This window comes from Lepus europaeus, chromosome 1 (assembly GCF_033115175.1).
Source record: "Lepus europaeus isolate LE1 chromosome 1, mLepTim1.pri, whole genome shotgun sequence".
In the NCBI taxonomy this organism is placed as follows: Eukaryota; Metazoa; Chordata; class Mammalia; order Lagomorpha; family Leporidae; genus Lepus; species Lepus europaeus.
This window is the reverse complement of record NC_084827.1, coordinates 169418700-169436061: the sequence shown is the minus strand read 5'-3', so window position 1 is coordinate 169436061 and position 17362 is coordinate 169418700. Positions and strand designations below refer to the sequence as shown.

The 17362-nt window shown below is 41.3% G+C and overlaps 1 protein-coding gene across 1 annotated transcript in view; it reads left to right on the top strand.

Annotated features, from left to right (window-relative positions):
• Positions 1 to 13494, top strand: part of DOCK10 (dedicator of cytokinesis 10) — a 185920-nt gene extending 172426 nt beyond the window's left edge. The window contains exons 51-56 of the mRNA XM_062197273.1: positions 1290 to 1436; positions 3895 to 4105; positions 5777 to 5967; positions 8679 to 8779; positions 8964 to 9102; positions 12822 to 13494. Of these exons, the coding sequence (XP_062053257.1) occupies positions 1290 to 1436; positions 3895 to 4105; positions 5777 to 5967; positions 8679 to 8779; positions 8964 to 9102; positions 12822 to 12938 (906 nt within the window). The 3' untranslated portion in view covers positions 12939 to 13494. The remainder of the gene's footprint in view (positions 1 to 1289; positions 1437 to 3894; positions 4106 to 5776; positions 5968 to 8678; positions 8780 to 8963; positions 9103 to 12821) is intronic.
• Positions 13495 to 17362: the final 3868 nt, after the last annotated feature.

The following is a 17362-nucleotide window of genomic DNA, read 5'->3' as shown; positions in this document are numbered from 1 at the left end:
CAGAGGTAAAAATCATAGTTCAAATGTCCCTTTGTGCTAGTTTTGATGCCTTTCCTGAAACCTAGAGACATTTTCCTCATTGCGATTGAAGTTGTAAATATTGCTTTAGCTGTGGCCTTTAGAGGATTCTGGTTGATGGCCTCAGAAGTGTTATCTCTTTAATGTGTCAGTCTGTCAGTTTTAGCCACTAACTTCTGACCTGGAATCAGACAAAACTCCACAAAGACAGCAATGGAAAAAACACAGCGGGCTGGAAGTCATGCTCCGACCTTACTGTTCCTTCGAAGTCTAGATGAGCAACAGAGAGCTGTTTTTCATGCCTCCAATACCATACATCATTTTGTAGCCGTTTGGAGTTAGGGTACTTCTAATTAAATTGTTTTGGTTTCTAATGCTTCACAAAGAAATTATTCAATTAAAATATCTTCAATAAAAATCATGCAGTCTTTTCCAGTTGTGTCTGAAATATACTTTGGACCATACTTTAGCCAGTGTGCTAAATCCTGAAATGCAGTGTTGAGCAAGGCAATTTTCCTGCCTTAGAAAATCCAAAGTCACTTTGGAAGATGTACAAGGAAACAGGCCATCACTTGCTGGCAAGCACCGTGCAGGATAATATGCTTCCAGTGCTGCTATTTAAAAAATAACTCTACATCAGTTAATTTCAGGGCCCTGATGCAACTTATCTTTATAAAATAAAATTGAATTATTAAATTAATAAGTTGCGTCAGGCCCCTGAAATGTTACTAATGTAAAGCAGTACTGGAAGCATATCACCTGTAATGTCTGATATGACAGTATGATGGTGTGTTGTTTTTCCTCCAACATCCTATGGAATTAATGTCAATCCATTTCTATATCTTTACATGCCATGCAGTGTTTTATATGCTAGTTTCAAAGATTGTAGCAGACAAGTATCAGCAGCTCTTCAAATAATGCCAAAATTACCCAGGAGTTTGTGTTCTACACTAGGCTGCCACAAGAGGGCAGTCTTCCCCCAAAATATGTTTAGGCATATGTATTACCACTGATTTCCACAAATAGAGAAAACATTTCATAGGGTTTTGACCTGCCTTGGGGATATTTACATTGATGTCTAATTGCAACATATTTTGTTTCCTTCACTTGATTTTTTTCTGATTTTGGACTTTGTAGGGTACCAGTCGTTGAATTGGGATGACAACCAAAAGACTGGATATGTTTTTTAAGTAAATGGCTTTCTGTTCTCCCTGTGACTTGTAATTGGGAGTCTGTAATAAAATCAGTGGTTCATTATGTGTCTTCCTTAGGGATTTTTTGAGGAGGAAGAAGGTAAAGAGTATATTTATAAAGAGCCAAAGCTGACAGGTCTCTCCGAGATTTCCCAAAGACTACTCAAACTCTACGCAGATAAATTTGGAGCAGACAATGTGAAGATAATCCAGGACTCCAACAAGGTACAGGAAAATAAATATTTATTCAAGTGCTTAGAATTGCCTTATTGTTTTTACTTTTAACTACATTTATTGAGTTTTAATTTTCTGCCTGATAATGCAAAGTAAACTATTTGAGGTATTTTGCTTGTTTTTTTTTTTTTTTTGGGGGGGGGGGGGTCATTGATGACATACAGTGAGGTTCAAAAGCATTGTACGTGTTTAAGTAACTTTTAGACAAAGTTTATTCATTGTGTACTTCTCCCATGGTTCATTTACATTTGAAAAACAATGCATTAAGGTGCAGTAGTGAAACTGAAGGAAACAAGTTGAAAATAGTCATTCAGTCAAGGAGGTTGTTCTGGACTATACCAGTGTGGAAAGCTAATCTCTGTGGTTGTAGCAGACTTGCCATTACATTGTGTTAGCCTGTGAATGTCTAGTTAACCTCCTGTTTGCTCGAGAAGGCAGATGCCAACATACTGAAGTTCTATTACTCAGAATCTTTTCATACTCTCTCTATCCAGCTAACCCCCATTAAGTGCCCACTGCACGCTTGGCCCAGAATTGGAGGCTGGCGCACATAGAGTCTCTTTCTTCCAGAACTTATAATTCACATGAGACTTAAAAGAGAAATATCTGAGCAAAACAATTAATTGAATAGAATCACCCGGGTCAGCGCTATGGTGTAGTGGGTAAAGCCGCCACCTGCAATGCCAGCATCCCATATGGGCACTGGTATGAGTCCTGGCTGCTCCACTTCTAATCCAGTTCTCTGCTACAGTCTGAGAAAGCAGTGGAAGATGGACCAAGGTCTTCAGTCCCTGCATTCACGTGGGAGACCCAGAAGAGGCTCCTGGCTCCAGATTGACCCAGCTCTGGCTGTTGCAGCCATTTGGAGAGTGAACCAGTAGATGGAAGACCTCTATCTCTGTCTACCTCTCTGTAACTCTGCCTTTCAAATAAATAAATCAATGTTTTAAGAAAAATAGAATCACCAGTGAAGTATCACAAGAGTAGTGGTACAAGAAGTCCAAAGAAAGCTCAGAGTAGGGAACTCCCTGAACATCTTATTCGTCCTTAAGTGACCAATTCAACTCAAAGGAGGTGATCCCTGAGCTGAGTATTGCAGGGTGAGAAGGGGCTTACTAGAAGCGTGTGAGAAGCCCAGCACATGCAAAGAGAGGAATGACAGATATGTTAGGATAATGGCAGATCTTTGAAGCATATAGTGGATAGAAGAGTGTAGCAGAAGGTGGAGCTGGAAAAACTCGTTTGTGCCAGTGTGGCAGGGTTCTCTTGGGCCACACACAGAAACAAAAGGCACTTGTATTACCTGCCCTCTTATACAAAGCTGGTATTTGGAGAGATCTGAGCATGAGATCACTGAGTCTGGAAGAAGTTGTTGCAAATGGGTCCACCCTCCTCCTCCTCAGCTGGAAAGGTGCAGTCACTTTCCCCATAAAGGCCGACAGCTAGAACTACTGTTACTAGTGGCATCCCTAGGTGCAGAGCTCCTGGTGAGATGGGGAAAATGCTGAATTTGGTGAGAGATCAATTTGAGTCTTCACTGTACCACACCACCATTTAGTAGCTGGTAATCTTGGAGAAATTAGCTGGCCACCCTGAATTTCCAATTTTAATCAGTAAAATAGTTACAATTATACCCACTTTACGTTGTCAGTATTAGTTAACTTTATAAATAAGTTTATGAGGTTCCTCAAATGTCTGGAATTGAACAGGCAGTAAATGGGTAGACAGATGAAGAAAACTGGAATAAGTTTTAAAATTATTCAAGGTATTCTCAGAAAAGAAACTGAGAATCATCTCTTACAACCTAAAAGGAGAGCAAAGGCAATCCCTTTGGTTTTCTTGGGAACCCCCTCCCATGTTCCCTGCTATCTGCCAAGCCTATTCACCAAAGAATTAGAAAAGAAATTGTAAAACAAATTGTGGCACATGAGAGAAGGAATTTGAGATATAGAAAACACAAATATTTGCAGTTATATGAAAGGTTAATCAGCTCATCTGCTACATAGACAAGGCACCTCCCTCTACTTTACATCCCAAAGCTAATGGCACCAGTCCAGGTACATAGTTAGACCACAGAGGGACAAAGACACATACTTCCACTCAAGGAGCTTGCATTCCAAAGGCAATTGGACATTCATTACAGAGAGAACTAAAATAAAGGTTTAAGTCGTATGCCATAGCCAGACTCACGTTACAAAGAGCCTCAGCTGCTTGGTGAGCTGGTTCCAATCCTACCTCCACCACAACCTGACTGCTTGGATGCAGTGTAGCCAGCTACTCTTTCTGTGATCTCACCCAGGTTGGAAGTGATGGGATAGTCTGGTTTTGTCCAAGGGGGGAAAGTCAGCCTCCTCCAGAAGCTAGCTGAGAGGACACAGAACTTCTGCCTTTCTCTGAGGAGCATGTAATGACTCACCACTTTTTCTTTGCCGATGATGTGCTAACACAGGTAAACCCCAAGGATTTGGACCCAAAATATGCCTACATCCAAGTGACCTATGTCACTCCATTCTTTGAGGAAAAGGAAATAGAAGACCGGAAGACAGATTTTGAAATGCACCACAACATCAATCGCTTTGTCTTTGAGACGCCATTTACACTGTCGGGCAAGAAGCATGGCGGTGTGGCGGAGCAGTGCAAGCGTAGAACTGTCCTGACAAGTAGGTGCAGGGCTGGGCAAAGAAGCGGCTCATAGGCACCTGCTCCAGGGCAGGCCCCTTACTTAGGCTGGATTGGTGGAAATCGAAAGTCATTTCAGTCCTGCAGATCACTACCCAAAATGCACTAACTTTGAAATGGTTGCCAGGAGCAGCAAGTGAGAACCTCAAGTCGGAGGAGAAATTGTCCATAGAGTTTCTTCACAAACTTCTTTCCTTTAGAACTTACATAAGTCTCATGGTGTCAGTGTCTTGGGAAAGGCACAAGGCACTCAACTTTCCTGTTCTCGCTCCCTGATTCTGCCTCAGGTGCTCCAGGGTTAGTAGCTCTCATAGTTGTGAGCTTTGGAGCATTCTGGATACAGATTCTTCATTTGTTAAATGAATGCAGACACTGATCAGTGCCTCTCCCAGCCCTATACAGATGTAGCTGGTGAGCCAATCATCTTTTCATGTACTCAACGAACATTCAGTGAGTGATAACCAGACATGGCACTGTCCTAGGTCCTGAGAATTCAAATACTAAAACATGGTTCTTGTCCTCAAAGAGTTCACAGCCTAGTAGGAGAAAATGCCAAGCAAAGCAGGAAATCCAGGTGGGTGCAGTATTGGAAATGAAAGGGGGTCATACAGGAAGGTCTCCTAAGACCTAGTGATGGGACAGGTAAGCAAAGGCCTTCTGGAAGAATGATACCCATGCTGTCTTGAGAGATGAACAGTCTGAGTTATATAAATATGTGAATGCTACTGTCATACAAACTAAGAAACACTCACCTTCTGGAAAATTATCAAGAATTTTTTCTTTTTTTTATTTTTTATTTTTTTTTATTTTTGACAGGCAGAGTGGACAGTGAGAGAGAGACAGAGAGAAAGGTCTTCCTTTTGCCGTTGGTTCACCCTCCAATGGCCGCCACGGTAGGCGCGCTGCGGCCGGCGCACCGCGCTGTTCCGATGGCAGGAGCCAGGTGCTTCTCCTGGTCTCCCATGGGGTGCAGGGCCCAAGGACCTGGGCCATCCTCCACTGCACTCCCTGGCCACAGCAGAGAGCTGGCCTGGAAGAGGGGCAACCGGGACAGGATCGGTGCCCCAACCGGGACTAGAACCCGGTGTGCCAGCGCCGCAAGGCGGAGGATTAGCCCGTTGAGCCATGGCGCCGGCCGAGAATTTTTATAATTAAAAAATCTAGACCAAAGTTATTATAGTACATACTATTCAATATATATTAAAGTATTCCTTGTTGTGGTTTAGTGCAGTCTTTATTTGAGTTACAAATTGCAGTGGAACCTGTAATCTTTACAGGGTTTAGAGACTCTTAAGTTCTTAGTACAGCCCTGAGTGTAAGTGCACACGAGGGTACTTCAAAAGGCTGGTAGTAAAATAGAGTTAAAATATTGAAATACATCCATAATTTTTATAATACACATTTTCCATAAATTTTGAAGACCTCTCATATTATCTGATCAAGAGTGGATGACCATGCCAAGTGAAAGTAGCTGCAGCAAAAGCTAAAATGTAGAAGAGAGAATGGCACCTAGGAAAAAATGACTCATACACCTGAACAACATGCAGAGTGGACTGTGCCATGAAATCATACAAGGTCCTCTGGGCCATCAGGTGGATCCTTGATGCTTCACTAACCCTAAACTCTTAAATCTTTACATGGTTTCTGTGCAGCGAGTCACTTGTTCCCTTATGTGAAGAAGAGGATACAAGTCGTAAGCCAATCAAGCACAGAACTGAATCCTATTGAAGTAGCAATTGATGAGATGTCCAAGAAAGTTTCCGAACTTAACCAGCTTTGCACAATGGATGATGTGGACATGATCAGATTGCAACTCAAACTCCAAGGAAGTGTCAGTGTGAAAGTGAGTAAGCATGGCCCAGGGATGAGGTACATGGGACCAAGAAAACTTGGCCTTTAGTGCTCTGGGAATTCCACAGTGTGTGTAAAAAGCACTTCTCTATGTGAGATACCATATAACACCTTCATCCAGGCCCAGGTGTACATACACATTGGTGGTGCCACACATGGCAAAGATGCATCTCTTAAGTTTAGCTGAAAGAAATTTCTTCTTCCTAAGCCTACCCCCTCATCTTCTCTGGATAACTAACTTCTACATCTGTATCCTAATGAACAAACGTGACACTCTTATACATGTCTATCATTAAGAAGCCTATAAAAATATTCCCAAAAATCAATGTTAACTAGTTCATACGTGTATTGTTGTGATGGGCAGCAGGTGGCATGTTCACAGTGGGTGACTGGAAAGGAGAGAATTAATGAACTATTTGCTAAGATATGAGCATCATTTAGAAAAACCAGCAAGGCTAGCAACACTCAGAGGGTGTACTACCTGAGACCTGGAGATGCAAGGAGAGGAGGATTCGTGGGATCTGAGATGATTGCTGACAGAGTCAGTTGATGGTGGGTAGGCATGTTCTCCACTAGAGGACTACAAGGAGGAAGGCCAGGGCCTAATACCCTGACCAGCGCCCAGACTAGAGTGAGGTGAGTAAGACACTCAACTTGAGCACAAAATTTAAGGGGACCCCAAACAACTCTGTAAGCAAAACAAAATCATTTTTAATGTAGTATTTTTAAACATCAAAATTAGTGCCAAAGCTCCATATGAACAAAGTCTTAAAATTTTTAAGAAAGTAGGCCCGAATAGCGCCCTGCTGAGCTGTGTTGGAGCCTGGAGGGTGAAGAGAAGTCAGCCGTGATGCACCTGACACTGACAACATGCTCCTCTTTCCCACACTCTTGTCTGTGTGCTCCGCTGGCTGACCACACACACATACACGAACCAAAAGGCTAGAAGACAAGTGAGCCATTATCCTACTCCATGCAGGATCACTTCCCAAGGCACGTAAATGAGTGGAGGGGGTCAGGGAGTAGAGAAGCAAAGGAAAACACCCAGTACCATTTCTGCATCTTCATACTGGCCGTGCCTGGTGCTCATAGGCATCGGAGGTCTTAGTTTCCTTCTTCTATTACCTGATTCCTTCCCAAGCCCCACAGTCCCATCAAAAGAATAATATGCAGAGGCTGGTGCTGTGGCACAGTAGGCTAAGCCTCTGCCTGCAGTGCTGGCATCCCATATGGGCACCAATTCATGTGCTGGCTGCTCCTCTTCCAATCCAGCTCTCTGGTTTGGCCTGGGAAAATAGAAGATGGCCCAAGTGCTTGGGCCCCTGAAGCCTCATGGGAGACCTGGAAGAAGCTCCTAGCTCCTGGCTTCAAATCAGTCTGGCTCCAAGTGTTTTGGCCATTTGGGGAGTGAACCAGCAGATGGAAGACTTTTCTCTCTTTCTCTCCCTTTTCTCTGTCTGTAACTGCCTCTCAAATAAATAAACAAAATATTTTAAAAACACACACAATAAAGTTGATTTTTAAAAAAAGATTAGCATGCATCAAGAGAAATAGATCCCTCCACTAGTGTTTGGCTGCTCATGTGTGAGCATGACTAGAACCTGGTATGCATTCATTCAGCAAATCTGAAAAATGCCTTCTTGGGCCAGAATCTAAGTCATGCTGTCAAGTGGGACATGGTAAAACAGTGAATCCCAGGATGGTGCACACACCAGTATCACTGTGTGTGTGCACACACAATAGTTATGTGTTTATTATATTTTAAAATGTACTTATGTCTGATAAATTGATATCTTTTCATTTGATTACCGCTTATAGTCCTCACCTCTATTCCTACTAAACTGTGTTTTTTTTAACCTGTTGAACTCTTTATTTAGTGAAGCATTCAGCCTTTGACTATAATGTACATTTAAAATATATTATCTCAAAAATAAGAAAAAAATTATAGAGAAAACCAACTAGCACATCAAGCACTGAATTCACAAATATTAAATTCAAATAAATGTATTTAGATAAATAGGAGTCTAGATTTCAAAGCCATTAGATAATAAAAGTTCAGGCAATGTGTAGATTGGCCAAAGTGTGAAAGAGTTGGCAAGTGACTGATGTTTGAGAAGAATGGCCATGAGGATAGAGCCAGATGAATCCTTTAGTAGATATCATTAGTTGGAGCACAACAGATAACAGGAATATAAATTAGCATGCTAGGGATGGGCATTTGCCTAACAGTTAAGAGACCAGTTAAGGTGCCCAAGGTCCCACATGAAAGTGCCTGGGTTTGATGCGTGACTCTGGCTACTGATTCCAACTTCTTGCTAAGGCAGAGCCTGGAAGGCAGCACTTATGGTTCAAGAAATTTGGCTTCTGCCATTATGTGGGAGATTTGACTTAAATTCCCAGCTTCCTGTTCTGGCCCAGTCCAGTCCCAGCCTTCGTAGGCATTCCAAGAATGACCTGGTGAGTGGAAGGGGTCTCTAGCTTATTCTCTCTCTCCCTTTCTCTCTCTTTCTCTCTCTTTCTCTCTCTCCTCCCCAACTTCTTTCTCCTTCTGTCACAAATTGTTTTTTTTAATTACCACAAGTTGGCATGAGAGAATTGGAGGGACACATGATTGGTGCAAATGGTTGTCACTTCCTCCAGCTTTGGAGAAGGTTCCATGGAGGAGGTGGGCTCATCCTCAGCCAATTCTCTTCTTCCTAATAGGTCAATGCTGGTCCAATGGCCTATGCCCGAGCTTTTCTTGAAGAAACAAATGCAAAGAAATACCCTGACAACCAAGTAAAGCTTTTGAAGGAAATCTTCAGGTAAGCGTCTCTTAGTTGAAACTTCTTCAAACAAGGCATGATAAGTTTCCCAGGAAGCTGACTAATCAACCCTTTTCCAGATGGCTGAGTCTAAATTACCTGCCCAAATTTGAGCTTAAATGTCACTGAACTTAATGCTACTTCTTATGACTGGCTTTTAATTTGTGTGATGTTCTCACTAAAGGCAATTTGCAGATGCATGTGGGCAAGCCCTGGATGTGAATGAGCGCCTTATCAAAGAGGACCAGTTGGAGTACCAGGAAGAACTGAGGGCACATTACAAGGACATGCTCAGTGAACTCTCTGCAGTCATGAATGAGCAGGTGAGCTTTCCTGAGTGTGACAGGCCCTCTTTGAGGATGGAAAGTAACCATTGCACCGCAGTGCTAGAAGGACTGGACGGAGTCTGCTTTCTTGCTCTGGAAGTCACTGCACTTTCTGTTAGTACCATGTTGCTGAGATGTTCTCTCCCCTATGCATAACAGCCTCAAGGCAGAGATTAGATTGGAAAAATAATAATCTGAGAATTTAGGAACTTTCCATGGTTTTTAGAGGTGTTTACACAGCCTTATGAGCTGTTGGCTTTCTAGAACACAGAGGTCAGATTAGACATCGAGCAACATTGGGTGGTCTTCCCATTAGGCTGTGACATGGAGTTCCACAATCTGCCACCAAAGGTCTCTGTGCCACACTCAGGGAGAACCATGTGACGAGTTATTGCCTTTGACTGCCAGGGCTGCCTCTCAGATGCTGGGCCTCCTGCAGATGTGCGTAATATGAATATAACTCAACTCCCTCCTCTTAAGCAAACCGTTCGTGATTGCTTCCATGTATCCAGCGTGTTCTATAAGACTGTGAATAAAGGCTTACTTTTAGTAATCACAGTGCTTTGGGGAGTGCTAAATGCCAAGTGACTGGGAGCCAAATGCTCCTTCCTTGAACCCTCACGCTCTGCCTATACACCCACGGTCCCCTCTAGGAGATAGTTGTGCTCCTTGCAGTAAATTGAAAGAACCTGAACTGGTCTCCTCCTAGCATCTCATGCAGAGGAGCCACTCTGATTGGTGACTCCCTCTCTTTAAATGACCTGCCACAGTTTTTGTGACAGTAGTCACAAAATATGAAATGCATTTTCCCCCATACATTTCTTTTTGCATCTTCTTCCACCTACATTGTTAATTCCATCATAGCCAGATGACAAAGGGGTTGATTGACTTACACTGGAAAAATGGATCTCCCTGGATAGCAGAGACCTTATAGCAGAGACCGTATTGGGTCCTTTGAGGGGTAACGGAAATTAATAGCCTTAATGGGAGAAATAATAAATTATTTATAAATATTGTATAAATAAAATATTTCCCCCTTAGCATGGGGGAAACAATAAATCTAGGAGTAAAACAAAAGGAGCAAACAATGGATCAGAAAGTGGCGAAGGAATGCTTTCCTCCAACTGTAAATGCTGTCTGGCCTGAAAACTTGGAGCGAAAATGCTTTTCTCTTTTTTCTCCTGGCAGCTCTGTCGTGGTCCGTGTTTATACAGCTTCTGTTCCTCTGTGTCTAGTATTTCCCTCAGTACTGTAAGCAAAAGTGGTATGTTTTTCTTTCCTTATGTCTACTCCACACATTGTTGTCTTCTAGTCTACCTGTCTCTTCCTAGCTGTTCATCCGCATAGCGGTTAATGTTCTATAAAATGTTACGTAATTAGAAGAACATTATTTCCATTTCAAAGTAGGTCAGTGAAAAAAACAAAGCCTGATGATTAAAGCTAATGTTAATAACTTAAGCTTTTTAAAACAATATTCCTGCTTCATCAACTTTTAAAACATATTTGAGGTCATTTATTTCCAGAACAAAGATACACTGTATCTCAAAATGCTAACACAAAAATGTAGAGACAAGGACCAGGTGACTGAAGAGAGAGAAAAATAAGTTCCTTTCCAGGAAACCTTTGCTAGAGGAAGCAAAATTTGACACTAAGTTTCCTGGAAACCGACATAAAGAGAAGAAACTGATGGACTGCACAGGCCTTGCTGTTCTGTAAAAGGAATAGATCTGTTAGCAGCGATGTCAACTTTCTCATGGTCCTGAGCTCTAGTGGGGATTTGTCACAAGGCCTTAATATGAAGGAATATTTCATAGACCTGATGTGCACTTCAGAAAGTTCATGGGAAATGGAATTAAAAGATGAGTTCACTTTGGTGCAAAATTTTTATATTCATGTATAGTTTTTCATAATACCCAATTTTTCATGAACTTTTTGGACACTCCTTGTATACAGGAATTTCAAATTTTTTACACCAAAATAAATTTTTTTAGTTCCAGTTTACTTTTTCCTTGAAGTTTTTAGAGCATCCTCATACATACTCATGCAAATATTCTGGACACAGGTACATATTCTAACTATAATGAAGAAAAAAGTCTACAAATGAATTTTTAAAAACAAAAGAAATTAGAATGAACAGATGTGCATAGGAATAATCGATAGAATTAATCGTGCAATTCATTCCAAGAGAGTCTAGAAAAGTCTTAGAAGAGTATTCTGGGGCCAATTTATTAACAAAATGTAAGGAAAAAGATGGAAAAGGATAAAGTGGATGCTAATGTATAAAATGGAGATGTTGACATGAAGTAGTTTGAGTTGTTAGTGACAGGCAGGCAATAATTACTGTGTGTTTGACCAGAATTCCACATTTTTTTTTTTTTGACAGGCAGAGTGGATAGTGAGAGAGAGAGACAGAGAGAAAGGTCTTCCTTTTTTTCATTGGTTCACCCTCCAATGGCTGCTGCGGCCGGCGCATCTCGCTGATCCGAAGCCAGGAGCCAGGTGCTTCTCCTGGTCTCCCATGCATGTGCAGGGCCCAAGGACTTGGGCCATCCTCCACTGCCTTCCTGGGCCATAGCAGAGAGCCGGCCTGGAAGAGGGGCAACTGGGATAGAATCCGGCGCCCCAACCAGGTCTAGAACCCGGTGTGCCGGCGCCGCAAGGCGGAGGATTAGCCTGTTAAGCCACGGCGCCGGCCAGAATTCCACATTTTTTATAAATACTTAATGAAAAGGACCCTAGTATCCTCTTTTGACTGAGGTCAAATTAATGAATATATCCAGCTGAAAGCTAAGTGTAAGATGCTTATCTGGGGCTTGGTTCAACATTCAATGGGAATGACAGCGTAGTGAGGACAACTGCAGTGATAAGTATCAAATATAAAGTACAGAGACAGGAACACACCCATTATATGTTAGTGTCAAGTAGGCGAGACACAAAGGCAATTGCTGTGAGAGTCTCAAATACTCTGAACACATCTGCGGTGTCATTTGTGCAGAACGTGTGACACTGAACAAGGAGGACTTATGGGTGGTGTGGAATATGCAGGGGCTAAGTACTCTGTGGGAGACAGATGTAGCAATTCCATCTTGGAAGAGAGAAGCTAAAGGTCACATGGATATATGTGAAGATAGTGGGAAAATCTTCTTAGCTAGAAATTCTAAATATAATCTGAATACAGTCTCTTCTGTACAAAGATTATTTTAGGGTTGTCTAAGGTTTCTGTTCTTGTTACTGTGTTTATAGATCATTATAGCATAGATATTATGCAAAAGTATTATTTAGACTTACTAACATTATTTTCAAAAGTAAAATCTTGTTATGATTGTTTTCTTATATTCTTAATAATGAAATAATTTAAATATGGTTTCCAGTGTTTCCACTATATGGGTAGATTTTGATGATATAAACATTTGGAGTAGAGTGAAAAGCTGAAATTTTCAGTTGCATTTGTAAGTTTCATTCCAACATTTATAAATTGATATCTGTTATTCAGAGTATTGTGAAGCTACTTCAAATCTGACCAAGAGATCTAACATGTGAGCCTGAGTAAAAATTCTTCGTATTGACTATGATAAGTGTATTTTCAAAATTTGCAGCTACTCCTGGGGAATGAAAATCACTATTTAATTTGTATTGGCATTGATGTTTGACATTGTTAAAGTTGACCTCCTTATTATTGTGCTGTTTTACTGTGTTTGTCCTGTCCTCTTCTTAAGATTATGGTCCGGGACGACCCACCAAAGCGCGGAGTGGAGCGAACTTGCACTCGAGTAACTAGCAAGACAACTCCAGCCCTGCCCACCGTCTCTGTCTCATCAAGTGCTGAAGTTTGAGGGGAGGTCTGCAGCATCAGACACACCTCTCAGAGAACTTTGAGTTTGCAGCTAATCTCGGGGAAGAGAAAGATAGATTTAATTTATTTGCAGTTTTTATGGTGTTAATATTTTTGTTTACCTCGCTAGCTTGAGAGTTTTGCCAGCCTCTGAATTTGCACAATTTCCTATTATTACTTTTCTCTGAGCAGTGTTGATCATGCCAAGCTGAATATTTGCCATGAAATTCCAATGAATGTGTAGCTCAAAGCAAATTCTGAGTTTGCTGTCAGTTATATGTTCAATTCCCAGTCCCAGTACACATATTTTAAAGGTCAAACTGAATGTTTTTGTAACATTGAAGCATATTTCAGATGTAAATAGAAGATTGTAAAATATATGGTTTTTACCAAATTTAAAAGAACCTTTTTAGTTAATACTTATGACAATGCTAGAATTATATGAATAACATTTCAGATACCATTATGTTAAAAATATTTGTCTATGTGTACAAAAGTGTTGATAAATGCTAATCTTTAAAATTTGTGGAGTTCCTTTATTTGTAATATATGTTCTCTTAAAAGCAATGGGATGTGAAATTATAGAAGTATTTTGTTGTTGTTAATAGAAATAAAAAATTCGGTTACTTTGCATTTGGTTTCACCTCAAAACATGGATGAGAAACTGTTTTGGATGTCTATTGAATGCAATCCCATATTCAATACTTATGATGCCTTATGAAGAAGTTAGGAAAAGACGCCCATCTCAGCTAGGAAGTTCCCCCAAAGAGTGAACTAAATGAGACAGGGATTTCCAAAATGGGAAGCTGTTAAATGATTTGGGGAAAATACAGAGATGCAGCAGAGACTAAGGGGTTGTGGTAGTTATTTGAACTATTCACAACATTCCATTTCTACACTCTCTAAACTTGTGGTAGATTGTATTTTCCTGCCTCTTTTGAAGTTAGACAAGAGAACATAATGGCTTTAGCCATTAAAATGTAAAATGTGAGCCAGTGACATGTGTCACTTTCAGGCAGAGGTTTTAAAAGCCAGTAAGTGGTTCTGTTCAGTCCTTCCCCCTAGTTATCTTTGATTCACCAGAGTCCCCAGTGAACACAGTCAGTGAGACAGGCACATGTCCCACCCCCACTAATCCTTACCCGGTCATGTAGACTGAGTGAGAAACACCATTTTGTTGTGTTAAAGTCCCCAAGATTCAGAAGTGATAATTATTGCAATTTTATGAGCTTTTCCTGGCTGAAGTGTATTTTTGTCAAGGCTGTGACTGATGCACAACCAAGTCTGGGAAGCACTGACATATTCCACCCTTCTGCACGTCTTCCTCCCACAGCATCCATCATCAGCTGCAGCAGAGCTGAACTGATCTCCTAGAAGCAGATGCTGGCTAGACACTATCATTTTACATTCACCTCCAGCAGCCACTCCCAAGCCCCAGACTCAAAGGAGGTGTTAGTTGAGCTCATCTTTCTGCTCTTGGAATCCATTGATCAGTATCAACACATGAGGATGACAGTGAGGGTAGGGATTGGAGCACATATTTAAATACTGTCTACACAGAAGTGATAAAAGCATACTTTGCATGAGAACTCAGATCCCTCAAGACCCATTTAACTGATCTTTTCTCAAACAAAGCCTACCGCTTCATTAGAAAAGATTGCTCTGTGATGAGCTAATCTTGAACTCAAAGCAGCTTCATTCTGGCTCCAATTCTCTTGGTTTCTGACTGATGGAGTCAGCATATTGGCTCCTCACTTATAACTTCCCCACTTGAATTTAGAGTTCATTACACTTCCAGGAACCCAGAAGACTGAGCTTCTCACCTCATATCTAACCCAATTCTTACCTCAAGGCTCAAATCCTACGTCCATCTCAATCCACCCTATCCCTGCCCAAGGACACTGTTGATGACAGGTTGCCATACAAATCTGAAATTAAATCCTCCAAGGATACCTCTATGGAAAACATTGAAAATAATAGATCTCTTTAAACCATGTTAAATGCCAAATATGCTATTTTCTGCATCTCAAATAGCAATATATTAAATAGTTTCAATGTGTTTTAGCCCTGAAGTTGTTCAAACAATAACTTTAAACACAGCTGCTCTAGAGAGGATTACCTTAGACCCCTCTGCCTTAACAGTACTGAAACTCCCCTGCTCCCTGCTCATTTTTTCTTTGTCTTCTTTAAACCAGATGCATCTGCCTGGCTGCTCAGAGACGGAGTCCAACACACTCAATCTGCCACACACATCTTTAATTCTTTTTGATTAGATATCACTTAACCATTAGGACACTTAGAATTCCCCAGTTTCTATTGAAAAATTGGGCCATCTGGAAATGTGAGGCTGGCCTTCCCACATGACAACAATGAATTAAAATTGAGACAACATTGATCTTCCTTTTATTTTAATGTTGACCTTCTTAACATCTATTTCCTGCCTTGCCAAAGTAGTTATTAGGTTTTGTTATACTTATGCCAGGCAAGACCCTCTTATTTATATTTTCTCCCAAGATTTAATTGGTATGTATAGACTGATGTACAAAAAATATTTATGTCTCATTGTACTTATCACTCAGTGTAGACTACATACCCTCTGCTTGTGAATGAAGCAAGACTCATGTAACAATGCATGTTCCTGAGCTCCCTCAAGCCTCCTGAAAGGGAAACCCCGAGAGCACGGTACCCAGACCCACATGATTCCTAGACATGTGAACGTGTGAAAACTCCACTGAGACTTCCGCTAATTAACTGTCCTTAAAAAGTACTTTGCAGAAGATAATACCTTATAAAACAGTGAGCTGACTTTGAATTATCAACACGTTGAGTTCTTATTTATATTCCTTTTCATCTCTATGTAAATTGTACTTAATGATGTTCCAAAATACGCTCAGTAAAACATGATAGTAAATCTCCCAAAACAGTGAGAACACTGAAAACAAGACAAATTACATTATTTCCCTATCATTTTCCCCGGAAGCTACCCACTAGGAAGTAAGTGAATGTAACACTTGGAATGTCAGACCTGGTTCTGTCCCCTAATCCAGTCATCATGCCAATCTCTTCTCATTCTTATTTCACAGTGCAAAATGCTCAAGCAAAAAAAAAAAAAATCTTTTCATTTTTGTTAACAATGACCTTACAAATGAATGTCCATTATCCAAACCTCACATAGGACTTCCCTATTATGTGTCTTCACTCATTTAGAAACCTACATAAATGACTGGTCAGCATCGTACCTTCACCATGACTCATAGCTTTTGAAAAAGGCACTGTCATAGGAAGATAGCTTGTTTCTGAGAAGTCTCAACTTTCAGAGTCCTAAATATTGCTCTACAGAAAATATTCCCACCTCAAACTGCACTGCCAATAGAGCTATAGTCTCCCAGGGGAAATTAACATCTTCCAAAAGAATCATCTTTAACACAAAAGAATGAATTTCTATTTAATGGAATTTCAGATTTCCAGATACTCTGCCACTAAAGGTTTCTCTCTTCTTCACCATCTCATCACAAAAGCAACCATACCCTCTGTTAGGCCTCAAACCATCCCCCAACATATCCAATTAAATTAAGGTGGAATAAGGGGCTCGCATTGTGGCTTAGTGGGCAAAGCCACCACCCGCAGTGCCTGCATCCCGTATGGGCACCTTTTCAAGTCCCAGAGGCTCCAATTCTGATCAAGCTCCCTGCTAATGTGCCTGAGAAAACAGTGGAGCATAACCCAAGTCCTTAGGCCTCTGTACTTTGTACCCACGTGTAGAGCCGGCAGAAACTCCAGGCTCCTGGCTTCGAATAGGCCCAACTCCTGCTGTTGTGGCCATTTGGGGAGTGAACCAGTAGATGAAAGACTTCTCTCTGTCTCTGCCTCTGCCTTTCTATAACTCTGCCTTTTAAATAAATAAACAAAATATTCAACAAAAAGAAATTAGGTGAAATAGTAAATAAGTTATAAAGAATTATACCTAATAATTGTATGAGGTCTCAAGTAAAAATGTGCTTTGACCAATAAGTTAAAAATTAATGATGGCCGGTGCTGCGGCTCACTAGGCTAATCCTCCGCCTGCGGCACCGGTACCCCAGGTTCTAGTCCCGGTTGGGGCGCCGGATTCCGTCCCAGCTGCTCTTCTTCCAGTCCAGCTCTCTGCTGTGGCCTGGGAAGGCAGTGGAGGATGGCCCAAGTGCTTGGGCCCTGCATCTGCATGGGAGACCAGGAGGAAGCATCTGGCTCCTGGCTTCGGATCAGCACAGCACACAAGCTGTAGGGGCCATTTGGGAGGTGAACCAACGGCAAAGGAAGACCTTTCTCTCTGTCTCTCTCTCTCACTGTCTAACTCTGCCTGTCAAAAAAAAATTATTGAGCCTCGTCTCTGAAAGGGAGACACGAAAGCTAGTCAAAAAGTGTTAGATATAAAAAGGGAGACTA